The following is a 15,975-nucleotide window of genomic DNA, read 5'->3' on the forward strand; positions in this document are numbered from 1 at the left end:
TCAAAAAAAGAAACATTGTTTTCTCTAGATTATAGGAGAGAATTCCTCTTTATAGGGAGAAATTATTATTTATATTTCTATATTTAAATAAGCTCAACAGATGTTTCTGAAATCTAATTTGATGAATGTTGACCAAGAGGTTTCAACAACTTAGGTAATTTAGTCTTCCAAGTTTGCTTTTCCAGAGGTGGAGAGGGGTTACCTCTTAGGAAGATTATACAATTCTCTCTTCTGACCCTCTTATTGCAGGCAATTCAAGGGGTATAAGTCATCTTTGCCTTTAAGACATCCCTGACTTATAGTCAAGAATGATTATAGGTCTCTTCTATTCCCAGTCTCTATAGACATGGTAATAGCAATGCTGAAAAATAATACAGCTTTTGTCTTTGGAGCCCAACTGCTGGGTTCTTTTTTTTTTTTTTTTCAACTGCTGGGTTCTTATCCCATTTCTACTGTTTACTATCTGTGTGGTCCTTGGCAAGTTACTTAACCTCTCTGTGCATCCGTTTTCTCATGCAATATGAAAATAATACTTGTATTTATGTCATAGAGTTGTTTAAAGAATTCATTGTGTTAGTATATGTAAAAGCACTTACAACACTGCCTGGTACATTTAAAGTTACCTGTTTACTTTTAAAACAGAAATAGAATATGTATTCTAAAATACTCATTCTAAAATACAAGTAATGTGATCAACATTGACGTTTAGGTATATTTAATCAATTACTAAGTAAAAGAGCATATTTTTTCTTGTTTTGATTGGGAGTGAATATGAACTGAGCAGAAATGAAGACTCCCTTTATAGAAAAGACAACCAAAAAAATTTATAAAAGCAGAAACCCCTCAGATTTCATAGTTTTGCTAAGCAAATACAAGCTGTTTATTACACGATTTTTATGAATATTTGCAGTTTTGTTCTCCTTTATTTCTGAAATTTTTTGTTTAAAAAATTTGATTGACTTTGTTAATAAAATAAGCTTATTATTAGAGGCATCCTTGTATAGAGTCAGCCTCACACATGAATGCCATCCACCCACCCTCCTTTAATAAGCTTTACATTTGTTCGCAACTTCATTTTTTTAAATTAAAGATTTAATTAATTAATTAATTTGACACAGAGAGCGCACAAGCAGGGAGAGCCACTAAGGGAGGGGGATTAGCAGGTTCCCTGCTGAGCAGGGAGCCAACTCAGGGCTCTGTCCCAGGACCCTGGGATTATGACCTGAGCCAAAAGCAGATGCTCAACTGACTGAGCCACCCAGGAGCCCCTGTTAGCAACTTTAAACCTCAGGCACTTCAGTAATAAAAAGATCATTAGTCTGGGGAGAACAGCTGGTCCAAGCATCACAAATATTTGAAATCTTAAATCACAGATGTTGAGGGTTTTCAGAATTTAATATTTATTATATACCCAGATTGCTCTAGGTTCTGGGCATCACATGGTGGACACTTTCTGTGTTACATTCTTAAAGGGTATGATGGCATTTTCATTTCAATCATATAAGGCCATTTCTTATAATACTATATTCACATACAATTCATAATTTTGCCATTTAAAATGGTAGAGACCAGTATTAGAGAAGTAAATTTCAGATGAAGGCAAAACTGTTAGCTAAGATGTTCACATCCATAGTAAATGATAGAATAAACTGACATTATATCCCAGACTTCTGTGCTACTATAAAATGCCGATATTTGATTGTCGACTGAATGTGTTGACAATGCTTAACATTAGATCTTTTGATAGGGTGTTAAATATTATAGAAACTGAAATGAAGTGGGACACCTGGTTGGCTTAGCAGTTGAGCATCTTGCCTTCAGCTCAGGGCATGATCCTGGGGTCCTGGGGTAGCATCCCACATTGGGCTCCCAGTGGGGAGCCTGCTTCTCCCTCTGCCTATGTCTCTGTGTCTCTCATGAATAAAAAAATCTGAAGAAAGAGAAAGAGAGAAAGAGAAAGAAAGAAAGAGAAAGAAAGAAAGACAGAAAGAAAGAAAGAAAGAAAGAAAAAGAAAAGGAAGAAAAAGAACAAACGAAAATGAAATGAAGTCAGCTTATGGTAGTTTTGTCTAAAGGAAAGCAAAATGAAAACTAGTATTTGAGGGTCCACTTTGTGCCAGGCAGTGTGTTAAGCACTGCCTTAGCTCAGGCTGCTATAACAAAATACCATAGACTGGGTGGTTTATAAACAATAAACAATTTATTTGGCACAATTTTGGAGGCTAGGAAGTCCAAGATCAAGGTGCCAGCAGATTTTGTATCTGGTGAGGGCCTACTTCCTGGGCAGTCTTCTTGTTGTGTTGTAACATGTGAAAGGGCCAGAGGATCTCTCAGAAGTCTGTTTTATAAGGACACTAATTCCATTCATGAGGGCAGGGTCTGATTACCTCCCAAGGCCCCTCCTCCAAGTACTATCAAACTGGGGATTAGGATTTCAACATGTAAATTTTGGGAGGGACACAGACTCAGTTTGTGTCATTTAATCAGCATACTAATTAAAATGTATACTTATTTGAACTACTCTTGAAGCAAAGCTGTTTTTGAAGGAAAAAATAGAAAATACTAAACCTTTTTTTAATTGAAATAAAATTAACACACTGTGTTAACCTTGGTTTCAGGTGTGCAACACAGTAATTTGACAACTATTCTTTATACTATGCTCACCACAAGTAGTTGCACTACCATCTGACAGCATACAATGCTATTATAATATTCTTGACTCTGTTCCCTATGCTGTACCTTTTACCCCCCTGACTTACGCATTCCATAACTGGAAACCTCTATCTCCCACTCTCCTTCACCAGCCCCTCCCCTCTGCCAACCACTAGTTTGTTTTCTGTATTTATGAATCTGTTTCTGCTTTTTAAATTTGTTTTTTTTTTTTTTTTTTAGATTCCACATAAAAGTGAAATCACATGGTATTTGCCTTTTTCTATCTGGCTTATTTCACTTAACTTAATGCCCTCTAAGTCTACACATGCTATCCTAAATGGCAAGATCTCATTCTTTTTTATGGCCGAGTGATAGTTCCAGTGTGTGTGTGTGTGTGTGTGTGTGTGTGTGTGTGTGTGACACACATGGACGCACATGTGTGTCCATCCGTCCGTCCCATCTTGTTTATGCATTCATCCAGCAATGGACACTTAGGTTTCTTCTATATCTTGGTTATTGTAAATAATGCTACAATAAACAGAGTTGCATATGTTTTTTCAAATTAGTGCTTTTGTATTGAGTAAATATCCAGTTAGTGGAATTACTGGATCATATGGTATTTCTATTTTTAAATTTTTAGGAAGCTTCCATAGTGTTTTCCAGATTAGCTGCAACAATTTGCATTACCACCAACAGGGTCCAAGGATTCCTTTTTTCTCCAAATTCTTGCCAACACTTGTTATTTCTTGTCTCTTTGATGCTAACCATTCTGACAGGTGTAAAGTGATATCTCACTGTGGTTTTGATTTGCATTTCCCTGATGATTAGTGATGTAGAGCATCTTTTCATGTGTCTGTTGGCCATCTGTATATCTCTTTTGGAAAAATGTTCATGTCTTCTGCCCATTTTTAAATTAGATTATTTTTTTTTTGGTGTTGAGTTGTAGAAGTTCTTTATGTGATATTAATTCCTCATGAGATATGTCATCTGCAAATATCTTCTCCCATTAAGTATGTTATCTTTTCCTTTTGTTGATGGTTTCCTCTACTGTGTGAGAGCTTTGTTATTTTGGTGTAGTCCCAATAGTTTATTTTTGCTTTTGTTTCCCTTGTCTTAGCAGGCATATTTAGAGAAATGTTGCTAAAGCTGATGTTAGAAAAATTGGTTCCTGTTTTCTTCTAGGAGTTTTTATGGTTTCGGGTCTCATGTTTAGGTCTTTAATCCCTTTTAAGTTTGTTTTGTGTGTGGTGTGAGAAAGTAGTCCTGTTTCATTATTTTTAATGTAGTTGTCCAGTTTTCCCAGCACCATTTATTGAAGAGACGATGTCTTTTAAAGATTTATTTATTTATGTATTTATTTATTTATTTGAGAGAGAGAGAGAGTACTTGTGTGAGCAGTTCGGGAAGGGCAAGGAGAAGGAGATAGAATCTCAAACAAACTTCCCACTGAGCATGGAGCTTGACATGGGGCTTAATCCCATGACCCTGAGATCATGACATGAGCTGAATTCAAGAGGCTGATGCTCAACCAACTAAACCACCCAGGCAGCTCTTGAAGAGACTATTTTTTTCACCATTATGCCTCCTTTGCATAGAGTAATTGACTATATTAACATGGGTTTATTTCTAGGCTCTCTGTTCTGTTCTCTTAATCTATGTTACTGTTTTGGTGCCAGTACTAAGTTGTTTGATAACTGTAACTATTGTAGTATAGCTTGAAATCTGGGATTATGATACCTCCAGCTTTGTTTTTCTTATTTAAGATTGCTTGGACTGTTTGGGCTCTTTGTGATTCCATACAAATTTGGTGATTATTTGCTCTTTTTCTCTGAAATATGCAATTGATTGAGCCACCCAGGCACCCCCATAATTTTCTTACTTTTAATTATATCCTTTTATTTTCCACCTAGAGAAGTTCCTTTAACATTTCTCATAAGGCTAGTTTAGTGATAATGAACTTTTACTTTTGTTTGGGAAACTTTATTTCTCCTTCAATTCTGAATGATAATCTTGCTGCCTAAAGTATTCTTGGTTATAGGTTTTTTTCCTTTCATCACTTTGAATATATCATACCACTCTGTTCTAGCCTGCAAAGTGTCTTTTTTTCTTTTTCTTTTTTTTTAAAAAAAGATTTTATTTATTCATGAGAGATACAGAGAGACATAGGCAGAGGGAGAAAATGGCTGCCTGAGAAGAGCCTGATGTGGGACTAGATCTTAGGACCCTGGGATCATGACCTGAGCCAAAGGCAGATGCTCATGCACTGAGCCACCCGGCGTCCCTCGCCTGCAAAGTTTCTGCTGAAAAATCTGCTGATAGCCTTATGAGATTTCCCCTGTATGTACCTATTTTATTTTCTCTTGATGCTTTAAAATTTTTCTCTTTATCTTTAATCTTCAATATATTTTTAAATGATTTTATTTATTCATTCATGAGGGACACAGAGAGAGAGAGAGGCATAGACACAGGCAGAGAGAGAAGCAGGCTACATGCAGGGAGCCTGACGTGGGACTTGATCCTGGGTCTCCAGGATCATGCCCTGGGCTGAAGGTGGCACCAAACTGCCGAGCCACCAGGGCGGCCCAATCTTCAATATTTTAATAAATATATGTCATTGTGTGGACTTCCTTGGGTTCATCTTGTTTAGGACTCTCTAGGATTACCGAACTTGAATGTCTGTTTCCTTCCCCTGGTTGGGGAAGTTTTCAACTATTATTTCTTCAAATATGTTTTCTGCCCCCTTTTCTCCTACTTTTCCTTTAAGAACCCATATAATGCAAATGTCTGTTTACTTGTTGTCTAAGAAATCCTTTAACCTATCTTCATTTTTTAAAAAAATTCTCTTTTCTTTTTGCTATTTGTCTTGGGTTCTTTCCATGACTCTGTCTTCTAGAATACTGATCCATTCTTTTGCATCCTTTAATCTACCATTGATTCCCTCCAGCTTTTGTAATCTTCAACTCTGATTGGTTCTTTTTTGTATTTTCTATATCTTTGTTCAAGTCCTCACTAAGTTCTTCCCCTCTTTTCTCTGGTCCAGTGAGCATCATTATAACCATTACTTTAAACTCATTATCAGGCATATTGCTTATCTCTAGTTCATTTAGTTCTTTTTCTGAGGCTTTGTCTTATTCTTTCATTTAGACCATATTCCTGTCTCATTTTGGCGGACTTTCTATTTTCTGTGAATTAAGCAGAACAGCCGCTTCTAAACTCGAAGGAATGGTCTGATGTTATGCATGATCATCCTCTGTGTAGACCATGTGTGCCTGGTGACTTTGGCTGCCTGGTTGGAGTATGGCTGGCTGGACTGGTAGTCTTGGGGGAATTCTGTGCTGGGGCTGCTCTGGTGGGATGGTCTGAGCTGAAGTGGGTGTGGGCCAGTGTGGTCCTAGGACTCTCCAGGCACAAAGCACCCTGGCCAGACAGCTGAAGCTGAAGTAGGCGTGAGTTGGAGTCCCAGGGCTCTGTGAGGGTACCCTGACAAAACCACTGAAGGTGAAGTGGATGCACGCCAAAGGGTGAGAGTGGTCCTGAGGCTCAAGGGGCACTGTAGCTGGGTGTATGGAACCAAAGCATACACAGATTATGGGGTCCTGGGATGTTCCACATAGAGGGCATTGGAAGCCAAAGCAGGCACAGGCCAGGAGGTCCTAAGGCACTCTGCACCAGGTGTGCCCTGGCAATTTGTCTAGCGCTAAAGTGGTGTGGGCCTAGAATGTTCTGAGGTGCTTTGCACTTTTGTTACCTTGGCCAGAGGGCTGGAACTGTAGTGATTTCTGAACAGGGGTGTCCCTGTGTGTGCTATACTGGGGCTACCTTGTTGGAACAGCTGGGGCTGGCTAAAAGCCTTAGGCTCACTGAGGTGGTAGGTCAGCCAGGATACCTGGACCCTGCTCCTATCCACTCTATCAAGGTGGAGGGGAAACATAAACCATGGTGCTCACCAGTCCTCCAACCCACAGGGTTGCTCCCCAATCATTTGGCAAGAGTTCTAGGCTGGTTCCTTTTAGTTCCCCTTTTAGTACCTTTTTCTGTGCCTCATAGGTGATGAATGTGCTCATAGTCAGCCTTCAGTGCTATCCCTCCCCACTAAAGTTTGCAGCTATTGAGGGTGAGGATTCCCTTCATTACTGTGTTTCTTGTTGTTCTCTATGTGGTCTCTATATCTTTTGTTGTGCAGAAGCTGTTCAGTTAGCCCTCAATTGTTCTTCAAGAGGAATTGCTTAATAAATAGGTGTAGATTGGTGTGTCCATGTTGGAAGTGAGTTCAAGGTCTTCCTACATCACCATCTTGGATTGGAACCCCATTATAAAATATTAAAAAAAAACAGTCACTATTTATGAGAATAGTCAATATCACAAACGAAACCATTATTGCAAATAAGGTAAAGCTAAAAATGAAAACTTAAATGATGTAAAAGGTATACCACATCTAGTGTACAGGACAATACCCTTACTTCCTTTTTAAGGACTTTAAAGTGAAATAGATTCTTTGGGCAGCCCTGGTGGCTCAGCGGTTTAGCGCCGCCTTCAGTCCAGGGCGTGATCCTGGGGTCCTGGGATTGAGTCCCATGTCGGGCTCCCTGCATGGAGCCTGCTTCTCCCTCTGCCTGTGTCTCTGCCTCTCTCTCTCTCTCTCTCTCTGTCTCAAATAAATAAATAAATAAATAAATAAATAAATAAATAAATAAATAAATAAATAAATAAATAAATAAATAATCTTAAAAAGAAATAGATTCTTTAATAGAAGAAATAAAAAGGTAGAATTTATATAATATATAATTAGGAAAAAAAATACATAAAAGCCCTAGAGCAAATACTCCACAGTTTACAAAAATAAAAAGTACTTAGAAGTAGAAAAAATAATTTTATACTTACAAATAGATTTCAAAAAAGAAAATCTTTAACAATTTGTACATTCTGATATGGCTGAGTGGCTCAGTGGTTAAGTCGGCCTTTGGCTCAGGTCATGATCCTAGGGTCCTGGGATCGAGTCCTGCATAGGGCTCCCCATGGAGAGCCTGCTTCTTTCTCTCCCTATGCCTCTCTCTCTCTTGTGTTTCTCATGAATAAACAAATAAAATCTTTAAAAACATAATTTGTAGATTCTTTAGATAAGAAAAATTGCCAGGGGATCCCTGGGTGGCTCAGCGGTTTGGCGCCTCCCTTTAGCCCAGGGCGCGATCCTGGAGTCCCTGGATCGAGTCCTGCATCGGGCTCCCGGCATGGAGCCTGCTTCTCCCTCCTCCTGTGTCTCTGCCCCCCCCCCTGTCTATCATAACTAAATAAATAAATCTAGAAAAAAAAGAAAAATTGCCTTAATATATTAGACTTTTCTGTAAGACTATGAAGAGACACATGACTTCAACTTTCAGCTTTAGATAAAGGTTAAAGGGTAAAGACGAGATAAGAGATTTATTTTGTTTAATTGAGATTGAGTGGCATAACATAGGGTGATAATATCTAGAGAGATAACATTTCTTTGCTTTCTTAAGATGAAAGAGTCCTCTTGTTCCATTGTCATTACCTTTTCCCACGTCCATTGTCCATTCGGCTTGTACATTCAGAGGTCGCTGGGCAGGTAGGAGTGAAGAGATGAGATAAAGAAGTTCAAGTATTAACTGATTAAAAGGATCACAGTGGCTAGTGTTAACAGTAAGCTTTGACAGTTCCCCTTTTCTTGGTTTTCTGCCCCACAGCTTTCAGCTCCTGACAGTATTCATGATTTACCTTGCACAGTTAACAGCAGCAGCTATATAGAGCAACTACAGAGAAGCTTTGGTACCTAAGCTCTGAGGGTAACCTTAATGACTAGGTATAATCACTACTTTCCCCTTCCCCTGAATCCTGGCCTTTCACTTTATTTTTAAACAGTAAGAATCATGGAAATTGTTGGTAGCTTGTATTCTAATTAGCTTTATCTGATCTAACATAATGATTACCTAATAGTGAAGAACTACCAGTATTACAGGCAGCAGGAAGGACCCAGGTAAGACCAAGAGTCAAAACCACTGAAAATGTTATATATTTAACTCTTTAGACGAATAATAAATGGAGCAAAGACACCAGTGGGAACTTGAAAATTTGCTTTATCGGGGGGAATGTTAGACTCTTAAATAAAAAATTAATACCTTAAAAGTCAGTTTCTAAAAAGGACTTAAGGTGGTTTTATTCAAAGATTACTTGAAAATAATAAAATTTATTTAAATAGTCACAAATGGGGGCAGCCCAGGTGGCTCAGCAGTTTAGTGCCACCTTCAGCCGAAGGCCTGATCCTGGAGACCCGGATTGAGTCCCACGTTGGGTTCCCTGCATGGAGCCTGCTTCTCCCTCTGCCTGTGTCTCTGCCCACCCCCCCCCCGTGTCTCTCATGAATAAATAAACAACATCTTAAAAAAATATATAGTTGCAAATGTCAGAGCCTTGCCTTATAGTGAATACAAACAATTGTTATTCAATTTTTGGAAAGTGAACAGAGATGGTACATAACATTAATTAAGGGTGCTTTTTGTCCATCTTTAAATTACAGCATTTTAATTATAAAATTATAATTTTTAAGTATTCATTTTTTAAAGATTTTATTTATTTATTCATGAGAGACATAGAAGGCAGAGACATGGGCAGAGGGAGAAGCAGGCTCCCTGCAGAGCCCAGTGTGGGACTTGATCCCAGAACTTGAGGATCACGCCTTGAGTGGAAGGTAGATGCTCAACCACTAGGCTACCCAGGCATCCTATTTTTCAGTATTCTTAATGCTATAAGTAGGAATTTATGGGGATCCCTGGGTGGCGCAGCGGTTTGGCGCCTGCCCTTGGCCCAGGGCGCGATCCTGGAGATCGAATCCCACGTCGGGCTTCCGGTGCATGGAGCCTGCTTCTCCCTCTGCCTGTGTCTCTGCCTCTCTCTCTCTCTGTGACTATCATAAATAAATAAAAAATTTTAAAAAAAGGAATTTATATATTCTAGGTTGGAGATTAGTGACTAATTTATTAGTAATTGTTTATATTTTTAGGAATTATGTTTTTCTTTTTATATTTTTGTTATAAAATACCTATGACAGATGTTAGGAATATAGGACTTTGTTGTTTGGTACCTTTGTTTATTTATATAACACTTTATTATTTGACCTCTAAAATCATTGGTAATTCTTTTTTCCTACCACATTCATCAAAATTTCTAGGTATTCATATTTGAGAACAACACATTTCTGTGCTCAGCATATCAGTATATACTGTTAAGGAAAAGTGAATACGATTTGTTAATATGGAATCATCAGTTCATTTTATATGGGCTACTGGACAGTTATAAATTAGTAATAGATTCAATCATTCTTGAACCATCAGAGTTTGGATCAATGACTGAGAGTTGGACTGGATCTCACTATTAGTTCTTTACTACTATCTACTAAAATGGGATTCCTACCACATCAAAGAATTTAAAAATAGGAGCTCCTGTAGTTTGAACCAGAAGTTTTCATTTTTGTCTTTTGTGATAAGATTTTAGGGAGGCAGGTTAGAATATAAATCTAGTTCTATCCAAACAAGCAAAAGAAAAATAGATAAATTGGAGTTCATCAAAATTAAAAATTTTTATGTGTCAGAGGACAGACACTATCAAAGTGAAAAGATATGCCACAGATTGGAAGAAAATATTTGTAAATCTTATAACTGATAACAGTCTAGTATCCAGAATACATAAAGAATTCTTACAACATAACACAAAAAAGATAAACAACTTAACTAAAAAATAGGTAAATGTGACTGGAGTACGCATTTCTTCAAGTAAAAAATACATATGAATGGTTATAAGTATATGAAAAGATATTCAATATCATTAGTAATTTTGAAAATGCAAATGAAAACCACAATGAGATACCAGTTCATACTCTCTAGAATGGCTGTATTTAAAAAACAGAAGAGTCAGTCAGTTGAGCATCTGACTCTTGTTTTCAGCTCAGGTTGTAATTTCAGAGTCATGAAATTCTACCCTGCACTGAGCTCTGCCTTTAGCCAGGAGTCTGCCTTAGATTCTTTCCCTCTCTCTCTGCCTCTACCCCTGTTCTCACTCTTTCTCTCAAATCTTTAAAAAATAAAAAAGAAACAAAAAAGTGTTGGAGAGGAAGTGAAGAAATTGTAACCCTTAGACTTAGCAAGTAGGAGTGGAAAATGGCACAGCCAGTATGGAAAAACAGTTGGGCAATTCCTCAAAATGTTAAACTTAGAGGTACCATATCACCCAATGATTCTATTATTGGGTATATACTAAGAGAATTGAAAACATATGTTTATATAAAAACTTGTACATAAATATTCATAGCAGCATTATTCTTAGTAGCTAAAAAGTAGAAACACCCAAATGTTCACCAACTGATCAATGGATAAATATAATGTGGTATATCCACACAGTCAGCTATAAGAAGGAAATAATACATACCATAACATGGATAAACCTTGAAGATATTACTCTAGTGTAAATGAAAGAAGTTATAAAAAGCCACATATTGTGATTCCATTTATATGACATATCCAGAATAGGTAAATATGTATGAGTAGATTTATGACTGCCAGGGCCTAGGGGACTGGGAAATGACTGCTAATGAGTATATGATGGGGTGATGATAATGTTATGGAATTAAATAGCGGTAATGGTTATACAATCTTGTGAATATGGTGAAAAACTTAAAAGGAAACAAAACTCTGGTTTTAGATTTCAGTGCTGCTTTTTACCAGTGGTATGACTCCTTTACATTCTGTTTCTTTTTCTTTTTTAAAAAAGTAGAGCTGAGAAAAAAAAAAAACTAAAAAAAGAAAAAAAAAAGAAAAAAGTAGAGCTGACTTACATAGCTTACATTAAATTAAATGACTACTCTTTATCTTATTCTTTTGAGTAAGAAAACAATGCATGAAATAGAAGGTTTAAAAAAGAGAGAGAGAAGGAGAACTTTCTCTGACAAAAAAGAAGTCTCCAGGGATACAAATTGAATGAGGGAACACAGGGAAACCTCCCATGAGAATGGGTTACTACACTTTCTGACTAGGTAGATGAGCATTTAACAAAATGTCAGAATTAAAAACCTGGATGTTCCAAGGAAACACAAGAGGTTAATCTTAATAATATAGGCAAGAATTCTAAAGAGATATCTCCAGTCACATGAAAATGATAACATTCATATAAAAGTGAATATGTTGGCTTTATTTCAGGAATATCAGTTTTAGGTTGAACACAAATAATTTAAAGGGAGGGAAATCACATGATTATTTCAGTACATAAAGCATATCTCCTAACTGAAGTAATCTTAGATGTGAATAAAAGAGAGTCAGAAAGCACCCATGTTAAATCAGAGCAAATAAAAGATCTAGACAGAATTGCAAGGTAAAAATAAAAGCACAACTGTGCAAACATGCTATAGTAAACTAATGAATTAACAAAAGAAAGAAAAAAGAAATAGCATGCAGAAGATGAAGACTCATAACCTAAAGGACAGAAGGAAATATCTCATATGTGCTTCAAGTGGTAGACCTTAATGAAAAAAACAAAAACAAAAGTAAAAACAAGAGTTCAAAGACAGGATGATAATACAACAAAATTAGATTAAAGGTAAATTGCAGAACTCAGGAAACCAATTGAGGACTAAACCAACATAATTATACAAATAAATTAAAAATAAAGAACATAATAGATATGGTTAGCAATTGAGTTATAGATAGAAAAACTACAGATATTTAGATTAAGTAGATAAGAAAAACAGTAGTCAGAAGAGCTAATTAATAGATATGCTGCTAAAAGTTTCTGTAGTGTAATGATAACTGGTGCCCCCAAATACAGTACTCAACAAATAGAGCAGAAAAAGTATTCAAAGATGTAATAAAAGACAATTTAGCTGAAATGAATTGAATCTAGATATAGAAAAGTAGATGGATGGAAACAGGATGGAAAAAGTAGAATAAGATGTGATACCATATTATCTTAAACATTCAATGTTTTTTTATCACATTATAATAAAGTTTAATGCTTTTATTTAAAAATAGTATCCCATCTTTGTAAAGGTATTACTGTTGCTCTGTATTCCAGAAGGAGAAGTAGGTAGGTAATAATCTAGATGTCTGGAATGATGTTAACTTAATAGTAATGACAGTTTCTGGCTAGTGGCACTTGAGATATATATCAGTCAGGATCTAGTCAGGAGATAGAAACCATACCAGTTATTTTTAGTAGAAAGAATTTAAGGTATTGTTAACAGACATTAAACTGAAGTGGCACAATAGGATACTGAAGTTTCCACAGAGGTATCAACTAGGAAGCAGCTACCATTCCTAAGGCCACAGGAAAGAAGCTGGAATTATTAGAATGTGTAAATTCACAGGAGGGCCCTTGTGGAGTTTAAACTCAAATCTCTGAGAAGAAGGTGCTGCTTATTCTAGTCTTGGTCTGCTTGGGTTGCAAGAACAAAGTATCTTGCAAGACTGGGTGGCTTAAACAACAGAAATTTATTTTCTTACTGTTCGGAGGCTGAGAGGTCCAAGATGAAGGTGCTAGCCAATTCACTTCCTGGTGAGTACTCTCTTTCTGGCTTGTGGATGCCCACCTTCTTGCCTGCGTCCTCACGTGGTCTTTGCTGTGTTTGTGCTCCACAGTGGGGCGAAGAGCACACTCTTCTTTCTCCTCAGGCTACTAATCACATCATAAGGGCCTGACCCTCATGACCTAATGTAACCTTCATTACCTTTTTCAAGGTAATGGGTCCTACCTCTAAATACTATCATATTGTGGGGTAGGGCTTAAAAATAGAAAATTTGAGGGGACACATTCAGTCCATACTACTCTAAATGATCTGGTCCCTCCCTATCTCTTTAACCTCTTCTAGTGGCATTCTCCAGAGTCCCTTAACACACTGGTCTCTCTTAAATTTCTCAAACACGTTGGGCTTCTTTCTACTTAAGAATCTTTACATATGCTCTTCTCTGCCTAGAGGCTCTTAAGCTGTTTATATGAGAGATTTGTTATCCTCCTGTAAGTCAGTTTATTTTTTAATTTAAATTTTTTTTATCCTGTACATCTCAGTTTAAAGAACCTTTCTCAGAATCCACATATGTGATCAGGTCTCCTCTAATTGTCAACTCACTGAACTTATTAATCTATTACAAATGTGTATCTATATATGTATCATAATTTTATTCTATCTACTTTTTTAATGATCAGAATCCTCCACATAAAAAGTGTTTTTCAAATGGGAAAAAATTCTGTTGATAAACTATTTTTTTAGATCATGTCAATTCTGTACTTTTTGGTTTTTATTTTGGTAATGTCTATATAACATAAAACTTTCCATTTAAACAATTTTTAAGTATACAAATCAGTGACACTAATTCATTCACAATGTTATGTATTGATAAATTTTTAAGCCTCTTTAATTCACAGTTGACCTTTTGCTTTTGCTTGATTATACACTGTTGAGAAAATAATACATAATTATACTTTGACAATTACCCTTAAGAATTTAAAGACCACATACCTTTAATGTCATAATTCCTGTTCTATGAATGATTTGTACATGTATTTAAGAAATGTCTGCATTTCATTGCAGGCAGCAAAGGTTTGGAAACCACCTAAATATCCATTCATAGGGAGAGAGCTAGTTTAATGAATTATGGTATAGTCATGCCATGAAATACTATTCAGTCATTAGGTGATGGAACAGTTCTGTATGTAATTATATGGAATGATTTCCAAGAAGAAAGCAATATATAGAGAGCATTGTGTATAGTATGCATGCCATGGTTTGTGTACTCCTGTCAAAAGATACTATGCTGGAATTTATCTAGATTATCTTTTGGAAGATAGAGCAGAAACTAGTGGTTGCCTCAAGGATAAGAAACCAGATGACTAAAGCTTTGAGGGTAGGATAGAGACTTTCTCACTGAGAGAGTAATAAAAAATACTGTGAGAATAGAGATGAATATTTCTGGCTGATATTATAGGGAAGCCTTTTTTGAAGGACAGAGATTTTTTTTAAAAAAAAAAACAGTATAGCTTTTATCTAACAAAAATAGAACACATTTTAACAGATAATTATGATATTGATGTGAGAGATATAAAATGATTTCAGTTACAAGTGGAAATGTTACCTGGATTTTATTTTTTAGGTGGTGATAGTGGACTGGATGGGTTAGGAGGGCCAGGTGTACAACTAGGAAGCCCAGACAAGAAAAAACGCAAGACAAATACACAGGTAAATTGACATTTTCTTTAATAACAGTTTTTGTTCACTTATAAGATGAAGCTGATAAGGTAAATTTAAATTTGGTCATGGGTTTGTTTCCTATTCTCATTCATAACCTAAGAGTGAATTCTGCAGTGATTTTTAAATTATTTTTTACTCTGCAACTATTGGTTATTTTGGGGTGTATAGGCCTAAAGTGGATATTGCAAGAAGGAAACCTAGACAAATTAAAATGCCTATTCTTAAATCTAACTAAAAAAGCATAAATATTTGGGACACCTGGGTGGCTCAGCAGTTGAGAGTCTGCCTTCAGCACAGGGGTGATCCCAGAGTTCCAGGATTGAGTCCCACATCGGGCTCCCTACATGGAACCTGCTTCTCCCTCTGCCTATATCTTGACCTTTCTCTCTTTGTGTCTCTCATGAATAAATAAATAAAATCTTTTTAAAAAACCGTAGATATTTAAAAGATTTTAAAATAGATGGACACAAGTTTAACCTGAAGCACTGTTCAGCTGTTAGAATGATTCAGTAGAATGTACATATCATTAAGCAGTCACAGAAGTATCTTTTGTATATAACCTGTGCTGGAATAAATAGTCACAAAAACCGGCTTTTTTGGTTTTATCCTTTGAAAATTTGAAGCACTGTTTTTATTTTAAAGACTGTGAATAAATATGTGTGTACAGATTACTTTTTCCCCATTTTGGCTACCATGTGTTAAACTTGCAATGTGGCTAAAACTAGAACTTTATTTTCCATTCTGAGGCCGAAAGCATAGTAGTTAGTGCATGGGGAAAACTTTAATAGCTACTCCCTGAAGTTAAGCTAGTAAAAAAAACTTAGATCCTATTTATAGTTACTTAATTTTATTGTTTATGTGAAAGATTCTAGAATTATGGTTACGCATATTAAATGAAAATTATATAATGAAGCTTCTTTTGAAGATTAAATACCTTTGGAATTTGAAGTAACAATGAGTTTGAGCTCAGAAAAGCATACCTTCTTTCCTTTTGTAAAGGAAAGAAATCTACACATTTTAATCATTAAATATAATTAAGTATGAAAAACTATTTAGAATTGAAAGGTCAAATGAAGAAT

At 36.2% G+C, this 15,975-nt stretch overlaps 1 protein-coding gene across 1 annotated transcript in view; it reads left to right on the top strand.

Moving 5' to 3' along the window:
- The window catches only part of PYGO1 (pygopus family PHD finger 1), a 30,974-nt gene that overhangs the window by 6,953 nt on the left and 8,046 nt on the right, over window positions 1-15,975 (top strand). The window contains exon 2 of the mRNA XM_055320045.1: window positions 14,799-14,884. Within this exon, the coding sequence (XP_055176020.1) occupies window positions 14,799-14,884 (86 nt within the window). The remainder of the gene's footprint in view (window positions 1-14,798; window positions 14,885-15,975) is intronic.

This window comes from Nyctereutes procyonoides, unplaced genomic scaffold (assembly GCF_905146905.1).
Source record: "Nyctereutes procyonoides isolate TBG_1078 unplaced genomic scaffold, NYPRO_anot_genome, whole genome shotgun sequence".
Taxonomy (NCBI): domain Eukaryota; kingdom Metazoa; phylum Chordata; class Mammalia; order Carnivora; family Canidae; genus Nyctereutes; species Nyctereutes procyonoides.